This window comes from Clupea harengus, chromosome 19 (genome assembly GCF_900700415.2).
Source record: "Clupea harengus chromosome 19, Ch_v2.0.2, whole genome shotgun sequence".
Classification (NCBI taxonomy): domain Eukaryota; kingdom Metazoa; phylum Chordata; class Actinopteri; order Clupeiformes; family Clupeidae; genus Clupea; species Clupea harengus.
In genome coordinates, this window is record NC_045170.1 from 8,417,767 (window position 1) to 8,441,799 (window position 24,033).

The 24,033-nt window shown below is 43.3% G+C and overlaps 1 protein-coding gene across 1 annotated transcript; it reads left to right on the top strand.

The window, feature by feature from the left end:
- Positions 1-32: 32 nt before the first annotated feature.
- Positions 33-20,656, top strand: grinaa (glutamate receptor, ionotropic, N-methyl D-aspartate-associated protein 1a (glutamate binding)). The gene is made up of 7 exons (XM_012833338.3): positions 33-228; positions 10,507-10,862; positions 12,790-12,911; positions 14,516-14,716; positions 15,334-15,462; positions 15,809-15,952; positions 18,089-20,656. Exons 2-7 carry the CDS (start codon positions 10,529-10,531, stop codon positions 18,236-18,238), a joined length of 1,080 nt encoding a protein of 359 aa, XP_012688792.2. The 5' UTR covers positions 33-228; positions 10,507-10,528; the 3' UTR covers positions 18,239-20,656.
- The last annotated feature ends 3,377 nt before the right edge of the window (positions 20,657-24,033 follow it).

Genomic DNA, 24,033 nt, shown 5'->3' on the forward strand with positions numbered 1-24,033 from the left:
CAAAATTCCCTAAGAACTCCGTTATCATATGACACCAGCGTGGGTGACGTCACGTGTTGAGTGAAGTTGTTAGGGGGGGGTAGCCATAAGCGTCAGTAACGAACGCGCATCTCCCGTCGGCGGACTGAAAACCTGATAAACAAATAACTCATAGGAGCATTCCCTTTGTATCAGATTTGGGAGATATTTTCGTTTTTACTTGTGTGGAGGTCGCGAGACAGATTAAGGGTGAGTGGTGATGCATATCCAACGTTATTTGTAGCATTTCACGTAAGAAACATGATTGTCCGTGATTAGCAGGTCAGGTAGCGACCGTTTGCTAGCTAGCTAGCTCGCTAACACCAACGCAGCTAGGATATCTGATGAACTGGATAGCTAACAATCCATATAGATTAGGTGGCTAACCGCCGAAACGTTTTGTGTCTATTACAATAGTAACCATGGTTTAAAATAGCTGATATACCTCACATAGCTTGGATGATGCACTACATATAGTGTGGTGTGGTTTCGTCAGTCGTTATTTCCAGAAATCGCGCAGTTTCAATTGAACGCAGTCAACCTTGATGTAATACAAGAATATGCGATAGAATAAATGTTTAGTCAGAGGGTTTGACAATGTCCTGCCCGTTGGTCGTCTACGCGTGCACAGTTCAGAGATATACCCAGATCATATAGCTTAGTTGTCTCTAGGGTTAGGAATCTAGACGTTACGTCTTCATTTTTCTGTAATACCCCTGTTGCTATTTGTATACATGTGAGGATGGGAAGAACAGGTGGCTCTCTGTATACGTTAACTTATCAGAGGGATCATTTCGCTAGGTATCCTAATTATTTTATTGCGAGTAAAGCTTATGTGGTGGAATTTTGCGCTGCAGTCATCCTGGAGTTTGGAATGTAGGTTATTTTAAGCCTAGTCCGTTTAATATGAATACAATCTACCATTAGATATAATCACAAACTAGCATGAACTGTAGCACAGATAACGATAGAGCTCCTCTAGATCAAGAAGCTGTGTAACACGGAATGTAAGGCTACCTTTAGACACTGCTGGCACAAAGCAGTAGAGGAATATTATTGACTTGAAATGTAGATAACGTTGCATTACTCGAAGTTCTATCAACTTGTTTACTCTGGACAGTTGCAATTAGCAATATCCTGGCAGTGACTGTTGAGAGACGAGATTCTTGAGTAGAACAGCATTCAGCGTTGGTGCGGTGATTGAACATGAAGGAAATGATTTCTAGATTATATGATCTCCTTTCATCTTAAGTAATGAGAAACGTACGGAGAGGGTATGGTCAATGTTGCATGTCAGACATAACTGCTTTATTCTGAACTGCATAGCGTAATTCAAAATAAGTGATCGCCTTCTCTTCATTGTTCTGGACTGCTCTGTATACCGCTCTATTTAACGCATCCCCTGGGATGTGGTGTCACGGTGTCCGTTTAAAATTGAACAGGACTTCACATCTTGCTTAGCTCTGTTCTGCAGTGGGAGTCGTGCGCGTTCTCTTCCATGCGGTTTTGTCATCAATTGCAATAAACGAGTCCCTGCGCTGCTCCCTGGCTTTCGCTTTACGAGCCGGCCGTGGCACGTGTCCAGTAGTGACTTCACATTTGGGAAACACGTCTGCCATGCCACTCCCCCCTAGTCCTCTCTGCTTTTTGTAACTTTGTTTCATTTACTAACACACACGAGACTTTATGTGAGTCACAGTATACAAGTCTGGCCGCTGTCGCCTGTGCAATAGTGCTGAATCATGGTGATCCTGGAAAGGGAAACAGTATCATGTGCAAATGATATGTAATCAGTTATGTACACGTTAAGCCAACTCCACCCAGAACCTGCCCGTTTTATTACGGATGACTGGAGGCTGTTTAGAGAGCACCGGTCATGTGATTATTCTGAACGTCATCATCGTATAGCTCTAAACAACACATGTATTGATTCTCGTAACTACTAGATGAGTTCCAACCACTAGTTAACAGTATTAGACAAACGTTGTGTCACACGCAGCTCTGTTTGTACAGGGTTGCAGTTTGCCTCCCTATCAGGATGTACAATACAATCTCCTCTTCCTATACACTTTGTCATGTGTTAATTAGACATGACATAGATGTAGCCTATATGTAATGATGCCTTGCTGCATGAATATAACTGTAGATGAACATTGTTTGGTTTAGCAATGCAAATCTGGTCTTTCATTTTCACTCTGTCATGTAATTATAAATACATAATACGGATTCAGGCTCATTTGGCTGTATATCATTATATATTATACATTATTTATATAATATATATATTTAGCTGTATTATATTATAAATTCTTCCTTATAGACAATTTCTCTCATTTGTGCCTGCCATGTTGTTGTTGAACAATGTTGTGGTTGATAATTGTGGCTGTTGCAGTTTAGCGTTCAGGTCAGTGGAACATGCTAGAAGTAGACGTCTGGTGAGTAGCACAGGCTGGCCGTAAATGCAGTGGAGGTAGGCTGAGGCGAGCAGGTTGGCTCTGATCTTCGGGGATATTTCTGGCTCAGGAGTTCCAGCGCTCTAGCCATGATGGACCTGACACCGGGCCAGGGATTACCCCATCACCACGGCAGCCATGGAAATAAAGAGCAAGCTCCACAACAGGCTTTTAGTGGCCACTTTTCTGTACAATAACAGAGTCCGAAAAATAAAGGGGAACAGAGTGTAGACTCAGCGGTAAGAAGTGGACCGAAATATTGAGGTTATATGAATCAACGGCTCCAAGAGTAACAGCAGTTAACTGTGACCCAGGTTGTTATGCATGAGTGTGATTGTGCAGCCTGGCCAACTAACTTCATTGACCTGAATGTCTACTGAAATCTCTGTGGGTGACAACAGCTTAACTGAAACTTCATTTATAGCCATTGTGCTATGGTGAGCCTTTATGAGATATTTTAATACCTCCAGGTGAACGTTGAGGAGCTACACGGCCTATACAAGCACCTATAAGCAGCACTCCACTCATTGTAGCATAATCATATTCATAATCATATATAGATACATATCAAACGTCATGCATAGCCCTGTAGGCTGTGAGCCACAGGGAATTCTTGGTCATAAGTAGGTGACGACCATATGCCAGCTTGCCCATATTCCCTACATTCTCTACATGGTGTCAGTTGATGTCATGAATCTGGTGTAATAACTAGATCATTAATGACTGTAAAGACTGTAAACATGATGTAAACATTCATTTAGTGACTACCAGAAAAACACATTTGCCACAATTTGCCATTTTAAGACAATGTGCCAAAGAAGAATGGTCAGGTTGAAGGACCGTTATGAAGTAAAAAAAAAAAAAAAAAATGTTACCAACCTCTGTGGAATGTTGCACATATTGATGTCTAGTTATTTGTTGGTTATTATAGAGACTCCATTCCCCATCACTTTCACAATTAGTCATGGCTGCGCTTGTGGGATGTTTTTGTTTTGTACTGCTGTGAACCTCAGAGAATCTGTTTTGCAGCACAAATATCCCTGCAGGGGATTGGGGTTAGGTATTTAATATGTTGTCTGGCTTTGAATTAGTTTTATTTTGTGCAGTCTTTTAGTGCAGTTATCTTTCTGCACTACACCACTCTAAATACCTGTGAAGGTTTGTCTCAAAGTCGGGGCAGTGATTGGAACAGGGAAGTGCACTGGTGCTCTTCAGAGATCAGTGCTTTTGTCCAGGTGGGCGTGGTCTCCTTGCCGCTGTTGGGATGCAGCGCCATTCATCATCAAAAATGAATTTCAAGGTTTTCCCCAAACGTGTATTTCCATTACACAGCAACAGTCACATGACCATGACACTGGACTGTTACAGCTAAGAGTGGTTTAATCCTATGTGAGTATTCCGCCCACTCTTAAATATTTATGTTAGAGCTGTAGTCTTACCAGTGCTGAGAAGGTACTTGTAAACCTGTAGCGTAACTAACTACTGAGAACAGGACTTTGTTTGTTGGCTAGTTGTGTGGGCCAGCTATGTGGAGTGGTGCTTGTCGTTGCCATAGAGACCTTTGTGATCCGCAGTGGTTATAGCTGGGTCAGGGTGTTCACATCCCAGAGCTCATTGGTTACGGCGGCCCTCTTCAGGGAGTACTTCAATGCTGGTTGAAGGCTGATGGAGATAATTTCCACAACACTGTTAATGACTTAAGAATATATTAATCAAGTGCCTTGTATTATTATTTACCTTGTATGAATCATGTACTTATGTAAGCAGGAACATGGCTTTTCTGTGTTTCTGCGTGTGTGTAACTTAGATTATTAGGTGCCACTTAGTCTGCATATGTACAAGAGCATGTTTAGACCAGAGGTGATAAGAAGGGTCGAACTGTGCTTTTTCCGACCTTGTGCAAAATTTCCATCCTTGCCTCGGACGTCAGAAATCCACCACGTGGTTATCCCTGCTGAACACTAAACTTCTGTCTATATAAACCTTGTGCGATGTGTTTAATATTGCTTCACTTTCAGCCTTGTGCTGGGAGTGAGCCCGATTGCAATTGTTGTTTGTCTAATAAATATACTTATATGCAGCTCCGGAGTCCTGAGGTAACTAGGGTGAATTTTCACCTAACAAAGGCTACTCTGCTTTTAGGCATGGAGCACACTGTCTTGGAACTTGCAGCTGTATTCTGCTCCATCTGGGCATTGCAGTGTTGACAGATATCAATTTGTTTTGACAATCACTGCCTGAAGTATTTTTTATAAACGTATTGTCTGCATATGCTGACAGCTACTCTGTTGTGCTGAAAATGGCATCTTTAGTGCAGTGAATTGAGGGCCCTGGTGTGAAGTTGACAGGAAAGTTACAAACTAGTGAATCTTCACTTCTTACTATCACTCAGATGAGCCTCTTTGTGTTAGGTAGGTGTTAGCATGATCTGGATGGTGTCACTGGCTTTACCAGCCACCCTAAGAGGATTTCTTTCACTTCTTTTCTTTAACCCTTACCTGGCTAACATTCCCCTCTCTGTCGCTCCCTTGTCTGTCTCCCGCTCTCTTTCTGAGTCGTGGTGGCCTGTCTGTTTTATTTATGCAGCTTGTCTAGGTCACATTCTTCCTCCTCTTTTTACTGTGTTTTTATGTCTTCTCTCTCTCTCTCTCTCTCATGCATCTGCCTCACTTTCTCCCAGTCTTTCGCTCTCTCTCTCTCTGCTGCAACTGTTCCATTCTATCCTCTTTTTTTCCTCTCTCTCTCGCAGTCTCTTTTATTTGTTCACTGTTTTCATTTCATTTGTTATTTTCTCCCTGTCTCGTTTGGGTCTGTTGTCTGTGACCTAGACGGTCTGTGCAAGGCCTGAACTATATACCCATCAGATGTGTGTTAAGCATAGAGGTGCTTTTTTTATTTACCTTTCTCTGAACGCATGAACACACACACACACACACAATACAAATAAAAAACCTAGACAACAGACACACAGCTCAAATACTTAGTACAGTAATTTAGGTCATCCAAAGCAGCCATTTCCGTGTGACTGTGTGAGTGAGTGAGAGAGAGATAGAAACTTCCTGGGTGTGTAAAAGGATACCTTGGTGCTTATTTTGCTGCTGCGACCATATTGGGAAAGAGAGAGGGAGAGAGAGAGAGAGGGAGAAAGAACAAGAACGAGCGAGAGAGCACATGCTGACAGTAGACAGTTTGTGTTGCCAGTGAAGTCCCTCTGTCCCTGCACTGTGTCCTGTGTCCTCTCAAGTCAGGGAAATGATCATCCTGCCGTCAACACCAGCTCTTTTAAGTAAACTATGCTGGTGTTTAACTTGTGGTAGCGGACCTTTTCAATTGTGCAACTGTGTGTGTGTGTTTGTTTGTTTGTTTGTGTGTGTGTTAAACCCTCCACACATAAAGCTGCGTATTCAAAAGCATTGTCCACTCTCCAGGCCCCCTGATAACCATCAGCCCAGCCATAGCATCAGCAGGTTTGCCCATTCTCCCAGCATGCACTCTGGCCAGGGCTAGCACCTAGCATGGAGCCCCTGGGTGCCTGCAGCAGAAAGGATAGGTCGATGTCTTCCAGTCCCTTTGTTAACTTTGGGTTAAACATTACACAAAATGCTTTTCACCATTTGCATCAGGTCGTGGGTTCATTCTGATACAGTCACATGATTGCTGGAAAGGCAAACATGTTTGTCTTTGAAGACCATAACCCTGGGTGTGTGTCTTATCTTGTCACATGCTCTCCATTGGCTGCCCTCTTCATAGTAAATTACTTCATTCCTCACTAGGGATGGGCATAATTAATCGACGATCGATTAATTGATCATTAAGAATTTCCTCGATGAAATTATTTTTTCATCGATTAAAACTAATGCATGTTCTGTTGCGTAGTGTGCGTGTACTTTATTTATTTTAGGGCTGTCAAAGTTAACACGTTATTCTATGAGATTATTGTGGCCGAGATTAATGCAATAAAATATTTGAACGCAGTTAACACAACTTTGTTTACTTCCGGTGCGCGTTGACCCATGGCACGAAACTGCCGCGTGTCTGCAAGTCAGTTAGATAGAAGAGACCGAGACGGTAGTTGAAGATAGAGAGAGCTGAGGGATTGTTGGGCGGAAAGTTTCTGTTTAAGAGGCAAAATGACAGAACAATCGTCAAAACTAAAGTTGTATGTAGCATTTGTCAAGCTGAATGTAGCTATTACAGAAGCAGCTCGTCTTTAAGTTATCACCTTAATGCAAAGCACCCGACAGAAAGCAGTCCCAGGTTAGATGGTCGCCAACCCACACTCCACGACTTCTCTAGGAAATGAACTAGACCAGTCCGTGAAAAGGTCACCAACGCTGTAGCAGTTTAGGTTGCCGGTGACTGTCGGCCCATCAACATAGTTGAAGACGGTGGGCTGACTGAGGTGATTCGAATTGCTTCAGGGGACAATTCTTACGATTTACCGTCGAGGGGCACCATTGTGTCTCGCATATATTCCTTGTATGACGGCGAGAGAGCACGAAAAAAATACAATTGAACAACAGTGTCTAAAATACACGCTGTCTGAAGTGATTACTCGTTAATTTATAAGATTTAGTCTTGAGAAGAAAACAAACTTTTAATCACGATGAATCTAGATGAATGAATTTCAAAATGTGAGATTAATTAGTTAGAGAGAGAAAAAAAGTTGTGTTTATGAGCACCGGCTTCTAGCTGTCGGCTCCGCTGCTTAAGAGTACAGCAGCGCATATTTTCAAGTGTAACCATTGAACAGATCCCGTTTACCTGCCACAAGAGTTGTCCATGTTGTAAGTTTAACTGCCACAAGAGTTGTTCATCTTGTAATAAAGATCTCAATGAGGAAACACGCTGTGTTTTTTCTATTTTCACTGCATTTTAATATAGCCTATAAATAGTGAATTTTAATATAAAAATATTAATGATTAATCGAAAATCGATCGTTAATTCTCCCGACGATCGATTAAGACAATTTAATCGAATGCCCATCCCTATTCCTCACTGACGCCATGATATGTCAGCTCAGTTAAATTAGCCCTGTTTGAAATGTATTAGCTGATTTGAGTTGATTAGTATCGATTGGCATAGAGGATAGCAGCAGAAATAAGTTTAGGCCTTAGTTGTGTGTGTGCGTGCGTGCGTTCGTTCACTGAGACTGATTAGATCCTTGAGGCTTGAGACTGCCTGGAAACAACGTTTATTCTAGTCTTCTCTCTAACAGCACATTGAAAAACAACAAAATGACTTTGGCCTCCAGAGCAGGCTAAACGCATGTGAATGTGAAAGAGAGAGTGGGGACATTTGTGCCGTCAGCACAGTTGCTCTTAAGGCTGTCTAGGCTGTCCCACTACACAGCAAGCTCATGCTGTTAAGGCCTAGGCCTTTAGAATGCGTAGAGGGGGAGGAAGTGAAAACAGAGACTAGTGTGAGAAATACTGAGAAGAGATAAATCTGGGTCTTATCATCGGTTTCACCTGCCTGTGACACACTGACAGTGCTGTCAGAGTGGTAACTGATGCTTATTTGGTGTGATCAACACAGGCCAACGAGTGTTCAGGTTTAGCCTAGATGTGGCCTAATTTCACCATTACTTGTATGCATACATCAGGTTGTTTGCCTGGTGTAGGGCAGACGACCCTTAGTAATCATAGAAGTGGATTTTGGTGTACAGAACTGGACCGCACAGACTACCTGCCTCTGTTTAGACAGGCATGCAAATATACCTGCATGAACCCAAATAAAATAAAATATTTAGACAACGTTGTCTAATTAGGATACTACTCAGTATTCTTCTTTTCAGTAATCATGATGTGTTTCCCCCCCGTGATTGGTTACATTGTCAACCACTTCAAAATGAAAAAGTGACACACTCTGTATCAGTGTGTCTGTGTTTGAGACAGTAGTCTCCTTAAGGGAAGCACATATGGCATGAAAGCTCCAGGGATTGGCTGTCCAGTGGAAATGGGGCAGAGTTGCATAATTCTGCTGTTATTCAACGTGTCCTATAAAGACAGAGACAGAGAGATAGATAGATAGAGAGAGATAGAGAGAGAAATAGATAGATAGAGAGGAAACCACAAAGGGTGGGAGGAGGAAAAGAGATTAAGTGATTGTGTGTGTGTGTGTGTGTGTGTGTGTGTGTGTGTGTGTCCAGATAGATAGATAGATGTACATCCTTGTGTGAAAGGATGTTTGTAGAGAAAAATCCATCTGAGGCTGAAATGTGGTCTGATGCTAATGTGTTCTGTGTGTGTTTGAGTCGGCGCAGATGATCTGAGTCGTTCGTGTGAGGAGTTGATCGGAAACAGCACTCAGGCGGCCTAGCCTGGGTCACACTCCAAACACACTGGTTTCACCAGTCACATGGCTACTTAACCCTTTAATGTGTGTGACCCACCATTTTAATCTGTTGCATTGAGTGTGAGAAAATAGCTTGGCCAGCATTACCGCGTTTAATGTACTTTTTGTGCTTTTATGAAACAGAAAGGTTGACTGCTAAAGCATGTTTGAATTCAATTTGATTTGAAGGATTTGGTGTTGTAATTAGAAAGCTGGTTTAATGTATGAATAAATGGTCTTACAACGTCGTCATATTTACTTCAATCATCTGATGGTCTTACTCATTCACATAAACAGTATTAGGAAGCTTTATATCTGCCAAAGAGGGTTTAACTAAGCTTAGATAATTTGCATTGCCTCAATTGTCTTTCCGATGGAAACATGCCAAAGTGTTTTCCTCTGTGGAGTCATCACATTTCTTCATTAGAAGAAGCAGTGGTGAATGCACTTTAAAAACAAACACAAAAAACAACCTTTTAAGGCTGCATGCAGCCTCTGGCTCTTGTAGTGAGGATTTATCAAGGGGAGGCCCAGTTGCTATAGAAACTAGTGGATGTTGGAAAGAACGCTCCCTCGCTGATGTCTATCAAAGAAGCTGCTCTCCCAACATGTGAGCAGAAAGAGATGAAGCACAGACTCAACAACATCTCCCATGCCGGCATTTAACCCTACTAAAGCCTCGTAGCTGCATTGTATGAGAATATGTAATAAAGTGCAATTCAGTGTCAAGTCAAAGTCAAGTCAAATGTATTTATAAAGCACATTTAAAAACAACTCACATTGACAAGAGTGCTGTTCAATCAGAGTAGGCAATCACAATAAAATATAGAATCAAATAAAAACGGAAACAAAACACCCACATAACCATTTATATACACAGTGTGCAAATCATCAATTCAGATCAGGAGGATCCAAACGCTAAAGAATAATTCGGTGGACTACTATTCAGTATGCCTACTGTGTGGTTTGCCATCTTACTAGTTTTGAAAATCATCTGAAAAGTTGGGAAGAAGCACAACAGACCCAGAGAGATCGATTGTTAAAAAAAAAAAAAGAGAGATACAAATTTACTAGCACCTTCTGTCTGTTGATGGTTGTGTTAACTAGGCCTAGATGTCCCATGGTGCCCCTCTATGACTGTTGCATTCCATCCTGGTATGCTCACATTCTAAATCCAGCCATTTCTGCCTTCCCGCAAATAAAAGATGAAATTAGTAACCGTAAGTCCAATCTTGGCTGCTTCATCAGGCCTTGCTCCTCGCACGTAATCCTCTTAAGTAATTTACGACGTGCAACTTCTAGTAACATCCTGCTTAGAGCTCCTACTGCGGTAGCTGTAACCCTTCTTGTGCATGTGGTGTGAAACAGTAGTCACTCTTCTGAAACATGACAAAAGTGAGCCGGTTTGGAGGCGTTGTTGCTTATTAGAGATGAATAGGCAGTCATGGCTAAATGCACTGGGGTATTTGTACTGGTACTGGTGCTAAATGGGCTGGGGTATTTGTACTGGTACTGGTGCTAAATGGGCTGGGGTATTTGTACTGGTGTTGGTTGCAGACCTGCCGTCCTCTTTTGACCATATGGACACCCCCCACAGGCAGACATTCAGATATGACTCATCAACCCCGTTTTGGTTTAGTCACATGCAGTGCTGTTTACTCTTTCGCTTTCTCTCTCTCTCTTTCTGTTTCCCTCACAGGACCTGTGTGGACGTAGCAGCGATGTCTCAGGACAAGAATGGCTACCCTGGAATGGGGGAGTGCAACCCCCTCCACAACAACGTCTACGGCCAGCCCAACCCCGCTGCATTTGGGGTGCCTCCTCCAAACTACATGGGGGCCCCTGGCATGCCTCCTCCGAACTACATGGGGGCTCCTGTGGCACCTGGATACACAGATCCAGGACCCTACGTCCAGCCAGGCTTCGCCCAAGGCTCACCCTACCCGCAGCAGCCCTACCCAGGGGTAGGGTACGCACAGGGCCCCCCACAGCCTTACCCAGGGGCAGGGTACGCACAGGGGCCCCCACAGCCTGGCTTTGGCCCCGACCCCAATGGTGAGTGCCAAGGATTTCCTGATTTTCAAGATGAGTTACACATCATTGGCCCCCACGGGGGGAAGTCATGCTCTGCATTTAAATTCTCTTTGGTAGCTGGTTAGTCATCCAGTGCCTAGGACATTGCTTCAGTTAGTGGCTGGATCAGGGTCAAGGACGGTAGTGTGCAGTCCCCAACATACTTCTCTTTCACTTTGATACAGTGTTAATATGCTGTACAAAACTACAAACATGAACACACACTTTCTTGTGACCCGTTTATTAAAATATTATAAAATATATTATAATATTTATTATTATTATACATTATAATAATACATTATAAAATATCTTAGGTCTTAGGCGTGAGTAAACTAATTCTGTCTGATAAGGAGATGGCTGTGCTAGCTGGCTCACCACATGGAAACTCCCTCTCTTGTCTTTCCACCTTACATCAGCAGCAGCCATTTGGGCTCAACCCGCCACGTCACGTCAGGTGACATTACCATCGGCTCTGAGGTCTGGCTCTGCCACTGCCCTCCAGTTACCGCAGTTTTCCATTTTAAATGAGAACATTCCTCTCTCGTTCAGATTTTTCCGGTGTTGGGTGAACCGCCGTGTGTGTTGTGCAGCCACGTGCCTGCCGCTATTAGCTACAACAGTTGATTGAATTGGGGAGGACTCTTATGTAAAAGTTGAATAATTGAAGCATCCTTCGTCAAGATTGAAGATGAAGGGGCTCTGTTAAATGTGTTCGTAATATTATGATTATTAATAATTTTAGTCAAAAGTTTGGTAACTTAATGTAAGCTTCAGTGTTTCTGTCTTATGCTCAGTTGCATGTAAATTGAAAGTGAGCGCTCCCATTTTAAGTCTTGAATGAGGACAGTTGCATGATGGCGCAGAATGCGTATCTGGCCAGCCAGCTGAACTGAAGCCTGAGGCAGAGCAGGTGTTCATGTTGGGGTAAGCGTGACGCTAGGCTAACTCGGTAATTACTGAAATCAGCCGACGACAGTAATTTAACAAAAGAGAAGAGTAGCTTTAAGCATGGCATGAATCATTTTATTAGTCAGACAGAATTAAAACAATTATAAATTAACCAAGCTCAGTTTCTCTGAGATCATTCTGAAATGGTAGATCGGTTGCTAGGATGAACTTTGCCCTCGGCTCAAGTTGGGTGAGATGTGTTTTTGAGCACCAGGAGTTAGTTTGTGACATTTAAGCGCAGTGGAAGTGCAGTGGAGAGGCCCAGTGTGGCCTCTCCTCAGTGTAGTGTACTAATCCTGTCATCACTGTGCTGCATACTCACTAGACTGTGACTGAGGAGCCCTGACGGGACGAATGGGGAGTGTCAGTGTTTGGGAGTAATCCGTGTAGATCCCCTGGTACCGTTTTTGAAGAGGCAGGGAGGAGTGTGTGCGTGTGTGTGTGTGCGTGTGTGTGCGTGTGTGTGTGTGCGTGTGTGCGTGTGTGCGTGTGTGCGTGTGTGTGTGTGTGTGTGTGTGTGTGTGTGTGTGTGTGTGGTACTCCCGTTTGCTTGACACAGCCCTTGTGATGTTATCAGAATGTTGGCAAAACAATTTAGGATTACAGTAATAATATTGTGGAAATTCTTCTGCTGTCCAGATTATAATGAATGATGAGTACTAAAAACAACACATTGACCAGTTACGGTTTATTATGGGTTTCCATTCTTCCATTCAAAGGAAAACAGAACTTTAGAGAGCATAAGGGGTTTTGGTTTCTCATCTAATGAAGGCATTCAAATCTAAATCTAAGATCTAAAACACCCATTTCTGAGCAGTGGCAATGTGAGTTTGATGTGTTCAAATGTCTTGCTTTGGTCCTGTCCCTTCAGTATTTCCATCCACAATCACCAGATTTTCCCTCCTTTCACACCGTTCTCTTCTCAACTCTTTTTCTCTCTCTCTTATTCCTGCTGTAGCACCCATGGTGGGCAGCCCTGGTTACCATGGCGAGAATGGGCCTCCCTCCTACTATGACAACGAGGAGTTCACCAACTCAGGCTTCGAGGATAAGACCATCCGCCAGGCATTCATCAGAAAGGTAAAGAGAGAGCGCTCGTCTCGTATGAGAACGTGACCAGAAAGTCACCTATTGTGGATCAGCTGTCGAATGTTTCCCCAAACGCAACCTACAATAATAGTGCTTACACATCTTGGGTTGATAAGGGTGAGGGATTGGAGTATTAAACCATTATAAAGTAAGAAGTTTAGTAAACGATATGATCATACTTCATTCTTAGTTGATACGCCTAAAGAGGCCTTGATGTCAAACCAGTAATTATCAGTTGTCAGATCAGTGTTTAGAGGTCATGTGGGACTGAACAGGTCAGTATTAATTTGTGAATGCACAGAAGGAAATGTTGTATTCGTTTGGGCATGTGTAGTCATCCAACAACGAGGAGGTTATTTGTAAATAATGTCATGTATGGAATGCATTTGCCTTAGCTACAGTGTCAGTGTGGATGGTTAAATTACACCATTAAAAGGCCATTGAAAGGCCATATAGACGTGTGCATGCTCTCTATATGCATATCTATTGCTGGACAGCCTCGACCTGACAACAAACTCAGTATTGAGAAATATCGTAGGGTTGTATAAACCTAGCCAGGCCTGTCAACACGACTGAAACTAGGGGACAGGCGATCATTAGACATCTGCAGTTTATTTGACCTCCAGCTAATGATGTAGTTCAGACAGAGAGTTCAGGGTTGGGGTGACAAATGTGAATTCTAGACCCTAATAACTTCCTCTGAAGGAATACCCTAAAACCCTTTTAGTAAATGTCTTTTAAATGTCAATCATTTTCACTGCCCAAGGAGGGTACTCCAGTATAAGAGTGAAATGTCTTTGCATAACTATACCACCAATGGCCTTAACCCAAATGTACTGCTCTAGTCTTTGAAATCATTTGTAATGGGACATGCCGTTTAGATGTCCAGGTGGTATTCAGTTCCAATCTGTTGTGTGTTTACCACCATCATTACATTCAGTGGTCACTGACACTTACCGCCTTCATTACCCTCAGTGGTTACTGACACTTACCTTTAAGTAGAAAAAAACCGCACTCTCAAGCTTGTCTCATTGCTTATTTTGACCAGTTTATTCACACACACGTTTCGGCCTAAGCCATCGTCAGTGTGTAGCGTGAACACCAGAATGGATGCTTTTTATCATAAAGGGGTTAAGGGTCAAGGGTTACAAGTGAATCACATGACATCAACAGGTGCACAGATTCACAAGATGTTCGCACACAAGGCACAGTACTTCAGACTGTACTAAATAAGTTGACAAATCAAGTAGGCTAAACAAAAATGCAAACAGAATGATTGAGGCGGTAATGCAACAACCACTTCAGCCCCCTCTCCTATGGTATCCTAATACATCAATAAGCAATATGCTCCACATTACTCATGTGCACAACCCAGTGAATATATACACATCTTTACACAGAGAGATCATAAAAAACAGTTCTTCATTCAAACCATTAGGGTGTACTGTTTGAAGCATAAAAATCCAGTAGGCCTCCTGCTGAAGGAGATAGCGCTCTCTGTCACCACCCCCACTGACACTTACCGCCTTCATTACCTTCAGTGGTCACTGACACTCACCGCCTTCAGTGGTCACTGACACTCTTTCATCTCCCAGGTGTTCATGGTCCTGACGGTGCAGCTGCTGGTTACCTTCTCCTTTGTGGCGGTCTTCACCTTCCATCCAGAAGCCAAGTTGTTTGTGCGCCGCAACCCCTGGACGTACTACGTGTCCTACGCCGTGTTCTTCGTGTCCCTGATCACGCTGAGCTGCTGTGGAGAGTTCCGCCGCAAACACCCATGGAACCTGATTGCCCTGGTACTACTTCCTCCCTGAGCTTGTGTTTGTGTGTTTGTGATTGTTGGTTTGCTTGTTTTTTTTATGACTTATAAAGGGCTCTGAGACCACAGTCTGTGATCCCACACTTTAATGTTATCAGTAATGAGTAGGTATGCACGATAATATCGGCACAACTTTGGTGTCGGCTGATTAAAAACGTAATTATCGGCATCGTAAGAAATGAAAATTAGACTTCGATGATGTGCCTGGCCCGATAAGGTCTCATACACATCTGTTCAAGTAACATGAGATTTACATTTTTATTTGACAATATTAGTTAAAAAGTGAAGTGATTTCCTAATTTTCCATTAGAAATGTCTACATTTGTTAAAGGATACAGTTAGGGTACAATCAAAGGAAATGTTTTATGTCTGTGTCTACAACAAGTAGGCCACCACAATAAGAGTAATAGGTTAATTCTAGTGTTGGAAAGACTTGGTACTCTCTTTCTATGCTGTGGTAGCCTATAACAGTGTGTTGTTGTTGATGATGATGTTGCTGGTTGGGATGATCGTGGTGATGATAACAGTGGTTATAATTGTGTGTATGATTGTGTTTGTGGTGAGGATGGTAATGATTATGCTGTCTTTTCCCAGTCCATCCTGACTTTGAGCCTGTCCTACATGGTGGGGATGATCGCCAGCTTCTACGACACAGACTCCGTGATCATGGCTGTGGGCATCACCGCAGTGGTCTGCTTCTCTGTGGTCCTCTTCTCTCTGCAGGTCAGTCCTTCCTCCCCTCCCTCTCCTTGCCATGTCGTCCTCCTCACGTCTCCTTCTCAATGAAGACTGGAGACTGGAGACCTTTGCCTTCTCTACTATTACATATAAAGGGTGTTGCTGAATCTCTCAGTTTCATCTAATGAACTGCAACTATGTTCAACTCACTGAAGTCTAAAGTTTATTTTATTTTTAAACATAATTTCAATCTTTGACAGTGGCTTTCACTTCCTTATTTAGTTTAACGCTGTCGCGGTCATCACTGTTTTTACAGCTGTTGGAATCATGACGTTCATCACTTTCTCTACTTCTCTCTCCCCCCGTCCCCCTCCCCATTTGATCCACACAGACCAAGTATGACTTCACTTCCTGCCGTGGCGTTCTGTTTGTGTGCCTGATCGTGCTGGTCCTCTTCTCCTTCCTCTGCATGTTCATCCGCCACAAGATCCTGCACATCGTCTACGCCTCGCTCGGCGCACTGCTCTTCACCTGCGTAAGTAGCGTTAGCACACCAGCTAACTCCTAGAGCTCGTTCGTTCTCTGAAGGAGAGGAGAGAAGTGTTTTTCGTGACATATAGCGACCAACGGCGGCTGCAGTGGGCCTGAGGGCACGTGAAGAAATGAATACGGTGCCTAAACACAGATGGGCACTGCAGTAGTACTGTGTGAAAGACATGAATACGGTGCCTAAACACACGAGTCGATTTCATAGCTTGGAGATTGTAGCAGAGGCAGATGATTCTAGAACTCTGATTTGAAAAGCAAATTAGAATGGTCTGTGGTGGCAGCAAAATCTGTGACTGACTGTATGACTGACTCAGGACTCTGTGTAACTGACGCAGGATCAGCCTTCAGTGGGTCTGGCTATGCCTTATCTAGGACTAGCGCTCAGTCTTGCAGTTGTCATGTAGGTCAACACAAACACAGTCATTGAAGTCAGTGTGTGGATAGAAGTTTGATATGGATTCATATGAGTTTGCAAACCTGGAAGATGGAGGTGCTGTAGATGTAGTTCTTCCTATGTGGACTGCACTTTAAGATGAACTGTATATGAATTCAGGCCTCATTGTAGCTGCGGAAGACGTCAAGTGTTGAATCATCACACGTTTGTTGCCAACGTAAGAAAAATGTGCAAACTTTAGGCGGGCCAACTCTTAATCAGCGAGGAAATGGCAGCCGGCCCGGCTGCATGCCTGGATCCATTATAAATGCAGGAGCCAGAGGGAGAGAGTGGTGCAGAGAGCCTGGAGAAAGAGAGAGAGAAAGGGAGGGAGGGAGGGAGAGAGAGAGGGAGAAAGGAAAAGAAAGGGGAGAGAGAGGAAGAGAAGATTTGGGCAGAGAGCCCCTGTATGAGGCTTTAAGAGCTCGTCCTGAGTCCTGGCTAGTGTTCTGGACCCAAACTGCCCTAATTTCATCTGCAGGATGGAAAAGTGCAAACGAGGGAAGAGGAAGACCGAGAGGGCAACTTTAATTGTGGAAAAGTAAATGACAACCGAGCAGGCTACCCTGAATGCCCCCTTTTAAAATCGGTTACGTATCCGTGCAAAAGGCATTCAATGAAAGCATGGTGAGCGAGGGGGAGATGCTGAGGTGAATCAAAAATGAAGTGATGTCGGTTTTGTCGGTTCCGTGTTGTGTGGAGGTATGGGTTTGGAATGACAGCAGAGATGCATCTACAGAGAAGGAAAGCGAGAGAGGGAGGGAGGGAGGGAGAAAGAGAGAGAGAGAGAGAGAGAGAGAGAGGGAGGAGAGGACAGAGGGAAGCTGGATTAGTGGCCTGGATTGATCCCGAGCAGCCATGGAAACGATGACCTCAGCGTACCAGATGCAGAGATAGAAAGCAGACTGATGAGGGTACACGCAGAGAATCCGAGGAGAAGGGGGGGGGGGGGGGGGGGGGGGGTGGAAGAGTGCGCGGATCCTGCAGCCTCAGCTTGTTGGTTCATCACTGAGGTGCGTTGGGCTCTGAAGCTGCATTGTCAGGTGAGGCTGAAGCAGGAAGGATAAGGGGTGAAGATGAGGAGAGACGATGAGGATCACTCACTATTGTGGAAACGTGAGGACTTGAACAGGTTTGGGTACACTGCAGTGTCAGGCATATATTTTTTAAATCAGTCCAGACCGGCTATGCCAGTGGTAGTCTGTCCTTATCTAATGACCTCAAAGACAGAGAAGGAAAAAGAATGAGCTTTGGGCTGTCACAGGTGTAAGCAGTAATACTAGGCAGCACGCTGTGTGTGTGTGTATTAGTGTACTAGCAGATTAACTATTGAAATAAAAATATGTGCACTATACAAGTAGCACTAACAGGAAATGACATGAGGCACTGCTACATTGACCAACGTGAAAGGCTATTTGATAGTCTTGCCTTAGTCTCTCCCTCCCATCCTTCCAGCAAACTGCCTCGGTCTTACAGCATTGCTGTACCCCTACACGGGTGTCCGTTTTCGACAGCAGTGGCATTTCCTGAACTTTTACAAGTTTTCTGCATCTAGTTTGTGTACTCATTGGTATGTGTGTGTGTCTGTGTGCGCCTCTGTATCTGTGTGCGCGTGTGTGTACGTATGTGTCGGTGCATATGTGTGTTCTGGCCTTATCTGACCCCTCTGCCATCCTGTGTCTCTTGTAGTTCCTGGCCGTTGACACGCAGCTGCTGCTGGGCAACAAGCAGCTGTCTCTAAGCCCAGAGGAATACATCTTCGCTTCCCTCAACCTCTACACCGATATCATCAACATCTTCCTCTACATCCTGGCCATTGTGGGCCGCTCGAGGGATTGAGCGCTCGGCACCCCTCAGTGGAGAGAAGGGGAAGCGCATGCGGTGTGCAAGGAGGGGAAAATTTAAAATCAAGTGAATGGTTGTCATTTCTTCTCTCCCTCTCCTTTTCTTCCTGTCTCTCTCTCTCTCTCTCTCTCTCTCTCTCTCTCTCTATCCTGTTGTCAACTTTTCCAAAGAAACCCTGCACCTCTGCCTCCATTTTTCACCCTCCCTTGTCCCATCAGTGAGAGTTGGCACGATTGGCTGAATGATTGACAGACAGACAGACAGACAGACAGACAGACAGACAGACAGACAGACAGACAGACAGACAGACAGACCGACCAATGAGAGCTTCTCTGCCCTGTGGAGAGCAGATGAGAAGGGCACGTTTTAAAGTCCCTTTTATTTAACCACTTAAATAGCCTGAGGCTCCCATCACAGACACTTCTTTACCCATGTTTGGTTTTGTTGAAACTCTGCGTTTGGCAACTCAGCACCATGCCTCGCTCTGTGCTGTACAGTTTGCTTCTGCTGCCGTTTCCCGGGAGACGCTGGCCTCTGTCAGAGAAGCCAGAGGATGCAGCACTCTGAGATGATGAGGGTTGCAGATGGGACAGATATGTACCGGTGTGATGCACTGTAGGGGACAAATCAAACACGTTATTACATTTGCGCACCCAGAGAATGTTGCTCTTCTGTAAACTGTCAGTGTAACCACCCGCTGCATGCTGTTTGCAACACTGCTCAGACAGACAAACAGACAGACAGACAGATAGACGGACGGATCTGAGCATAGACAGGCCTGGCTCTCCCTTGCTTCTTGTTAAGCTGTAGATAGCACAGCACTCTTCAACCCCCTGCTCTCCTTCCCTCTCCTCCCATCTTCTCTCTCTCTCTCTCCTTCCCTCTCCTCCCATCTTCTCTCTCTCTCTCTCTTTCTCTCTCTCTCTGCATGCCTGCTCTCCATGTGCAACCCCGACCCAGTGCTTCATGGGAACTACAACAGAATGTGCAGACATCACTGTATAACTAACCAGTCACTCTGTTTTGGAACAAGAATAAACAATAATACAGAGAAGAGAAAATAATATAAGAGAAGTTTCACCGGTAGAGCTAGACATTTGTATTCTTAAATAGACACAGATAAATGTTGAGGAAACTGACTTCGCTAAATGGCACTCCCACTCCCAGCACATGCGTCAAAGAGGGGGGTTTGTTTTGGTCACTGACCAGAACTCGGCAGGTCAAAAGGCCTGTCGTTGTGAGACTTTGTGCTCAGTATTTGATTTTTGTTTTCTCTTTTCCACCGGAATCATGGAAGATTCTCCACTTTCCACTTTCCCCCTCCTGTCATGTCCCCCCCCCCTGCTGCTTGTTTATAGCTCTCTTGTCCTCTGTCTCTTTAATGTAGCAGGCTTAGTTTTGTGTTATTTTTTTCCATTGGGAATAATGTGAAATGTTAAAAGTATTGAAAGTATTCTTAATTTTATTTTTGTTTTTAACCGAGGGGTTAACTGAAGGTTTTGATAGTTGTTTACAAGCTCAGAAGCGTTGGACTCATCTCTAGTGTGTGTAGTTGTAATTATTTATGATATATTTATTACAGAGACTGTATAGGCGAGGCTGAAATTGGGCTGGTGTATTGGTTGTTCATCTCTCTGTCTCTGTTTCTCTCTCTTTCTGTGAACTTTGTGATGTTTTCCAAAATCTGGAAAGGTGATGTGTATATTTATGGTACAGTTATCTGCATTTTATCCAGGCTTAACCTTGCCTTGTACACTTGAGAGGGTCATCAAAGGCATCGTGTAATATAGCTTCATAATTACCAAATGCTGTAATTGGTGTATAATAGTATTGGTTGAATTGGTATGAAATACACTTGCAAACAAAGCTGTTGAAAACGAATCAATTTGGCTACAGCTGCATTGAATAATTGAAGTCATAAGTTCTTGCTCTACTTTTAGTACGGAGAGAGACAGGGAGAGAGATGCACAGACAGACAGATATATTTGTGCTGTAATGCTACAAAATAGTGGATTGAATGTGAATTTCTGAATTAAACATCTGCTGGAAAATGGTTCAAAACAAAAAGAAAAAGGAGAAAAAAAAGACTGCTCCCCCCCCCCACTTACCTGCATGTGGTATTGGTGTGTATTGAAGCTGTTGTTGCTGGGAGACACCTCATGAGAAAGCCCATCCCACCCCCATGTTTTAGTTCTGTTCTGCAGCCCTCTTTTAGACCTGATTTCTCTATTTGTGTTTGTAACTAACCGCAGTACGTAAGCCTCTGTAGTGGACTGAAGTGTATAGGGTGAGCTTTGGCCTTTGTAGTTCTGTTTGCACTGTACATTTGCATTAAACTGAACTGGGATTGTATTCCTCTTCACTGCTGTATGCTTTACATTAAAACAGGGAAAAAAACAGACACAACTGGAACTGTGTCTCTGTGTGTGTTTTTTTTTTAGGGGCAGGGGTTGGTTAGTCAGAAAATCAAGGTGAAAGATCAGTCAACCAGAAAGTACTTTGTTCTTACACGTGCAGAATTAAGCTGACATCTGAAGGTTAAAACATGTCTTTCAAATCATTTCTAAAATTGTACGTGGTTTTAATCAACGCCCCCAATGTAAGAAGAGTATGCTCCCCACCCTGTCTTTCAGGCACTTAACTGTCAATTATAGTGACATAATTCCAAAGCAAGATCATGTGGTAAATGTGTGGTGGTAGGCAGAACTCAACATGTAATTACATGTCACATATTCATATATTTGCAGCAGATTTTTTCCTTGGCATCATCTTGGCGGTTGGAGCGCTTGGGTACGGATCTTACTCCGCAGGAGCCACAAGGAGGGGGCCCAGGGCCAGGGGGACGTTACCCCTTCACCTGCTGTCACAGCATGCATAGCGAGTGCTGGCCCTAAATAGTTGTGGCTCTGGTGTGTTCAGTAGAGCTCTGGTTTCTAACCCTGATGTACTTAACGTATGTAATGGTACCAACATATGGCTTATTTTTTCTTAACAGATGTCTTCTTCAGTTTTATTAGATCTACATTTCTATGTGCAAATTCAATAAACTGGAACTTGAAGTCTGAAGGTGACTCACAGGAGGACACAGAACAGCCAGCATGCAGTTCTTCTGATTAAGGCCGGTGGTTCATGGCCCAACACAAGGCCCTGTGGGTTGCAGCTAAATGTTATATATAATCTACATAGTTAGACACATTCTAATCCAGGGAGTCGTTCTGGGTGTTTCTCAAAGGCAAGGAAGGATCCTTGATGGTTGCATTTCAAAGATGCTACGTCATTGAATCCCGCCGAAGGACCTCCAATGTTTAGGATCCATTGAATTCTACCAAGGACCAAGTCCTTCGTTCACAGAATTTTGATGCAGTTTGAGTATCCTCTGCATTCTTAAAGCACCGACAAAAACTATGCGCACGTATCAGAGCCTTTTTAAAGTAGCCCGGAATTTGAAGGCAGGATCTTTCCGATGACGCACACCGCACACCCGTTAGACTGGTGCATTGTTTGTTCTCCGAATGCCAGGAATGAGTCCTGCCTAGCCTCTGAAGGACCTGACTCGGACCTACCAAGGAAGTTCAAAGTACTTTATTTGTCATTGTCACAAAAACAACGAGACAGTAGAGGCAGCAACAGACAGCTAAAAGCTTAAGTTGCTGTGGACATTAACTGCCACAGCTAAATAATAATAAATAACAATTAATTAATAAATAGATAAATAAATATCCCTGAGTAAATGAAGCCTCCTTGACTTTGAGAAACACCCGCAATATATGTGAGTTGGCATGTGCTGATCCCTCTGATGGAAACTATACTATTCAAGCAAAACGTTAGGAATGATGGCACACTTGTGACAAAGTTGATGAATATGTATCGAAGAGGATACACGGCAGCACATCTACATAACACCACATGGGGGAGGTAGTAACACACACTGGTCCAATGCCATCTCATATTCACTCGATTACTTTGAAACAATTGATTTTTAAATGCACAATTATTTTAATGATAAACAGTTCAGGAAACGTCCCATTCAATAATACGCCGCATTAGAAAGTCTAAAACGAGGATCTTGATTGAAAGGCACATCTGATATGTTAGGCCCACTGTGTGGCTGTAGCACCTCTGCATCACCATGCCTTTTGTTCACTTCTATAAAACCGCCACAGTGCACCAAATTCAATATGTACTCATTTGCATCTAAACTTAGGAGCTAAGACTGAGATACAGATGATACAGATGTTTTACTGTTCATAACAGTTCTTTAAAAGTATGGGAAAAGGGAGATTGTAGTGTTCTTTATTTGTCTTCCTCCAGAGGACTGAGGTTATTTGGAATGTTGGAGAAGATGCTGTCCACACAGGTTACCATGTCAACCAGGCCTTTATTGTTTTGGTAACTTTGAATTCCATTTCTTTTAGTATGATTTGGATCAGACATTGTCTGCTAACTGTAACTGAGAGAGCAACAGTGTGAGTAACAAAGATATTTGTTTTTATTTGTTTTATTTGTGTTGACATTTTATTTCATTTCAAATTTAGATCAAGCATTGAAAGAAGTTACAGTATTGCTATACTACTGCCTTGGTTGAGTGTTAAACAACTGAAATATTTATATTTTTTGTCAGAAATAATGGCAAATGATGAGTTGGCTATTCATAGTTTTCAGTCACGTGACTACAATAGGTAGCTGACGGGCAAAAAGAACAGCGAAACAGCGTTAAACAGTGGACAACTTCGAGCAGTGCCGCCTACTCAACTACCTGCTGTTAGCTAGCAGCCTTTAGCCTACCCAACGCTGTTCTTTATCATTTGACACAATTTTCTGGTTTAAACAAGTACGAACACCTCGTCTGGCGAATGACAACTTAAATTATCTTCCCATATATTTTCTACTGGCATTGTAGTATTACCAGTTGGATGACAAAATACACTAGCCTAGCCTACTTTCTTAGGTACTTGTCGCAATCTCAGAGAAAAAACCGGGTAATCCAATTTGAATTGTGTTGATGCTTTGTTTCTTGACTTTATTACTTGATCTATTCCCGTTTTAGGTAGTTATTCTGATAAATGAGGCGACCAGAACAAGGCGACTGCTTTTATTGCCAGCCCCAAAAGTATGGCTGCTTTACTGTGTGTCCGAGAAAAATTGACCTAGAAGACGTCTACAATCAACTGGTAGCAACGTGGGCGGGTTTTAAATGCGATTAAAAAAAAATCCGGGCTTGTCTCCTCGCCGATTTGAACAGCCAACCGAGCAACAACTGTCTAGCATTTTACCACCTAAGTCAGACAATGTTAAAGCGGAGATTAAATGATATTGAATGAAAGGTGGTCGGTTCCTGTATAAACTCCAGTGTTAGACAAGTGTGGAATGTGTTTTTTGCCCTTCAGCTGGTCATTCTGACGTCACGTGAAAACTATGAATATAATAGGCCTACAACAGATGTAACGTTACCAAGAAATGTACATTATCAATCTGACTAGCATAGTATGATTGTTAATGGATGTTTGTTAAAGTGGCATTATGTAGGAATTGCTAATCGCTAACGAGATGCTAGCGGTGAAACCTCTTGAAATGTGCTTACTTTGACACTATGACAAACTAGCGAGTCAACAACTTTCCTAACACAGTCAAACATCAAGCAAGTGCAACACAAGACAAAGCAAGACTGCAAATAAGCTACTTACTAGTTCGGCAGACAGTAGTAACCGGGCGGCTTCAGGCAAACCTACATAACCCAGTAATATGCCTACAGACCCTGGTATGGCAATGGCACGGAGGCAATTCTCCAT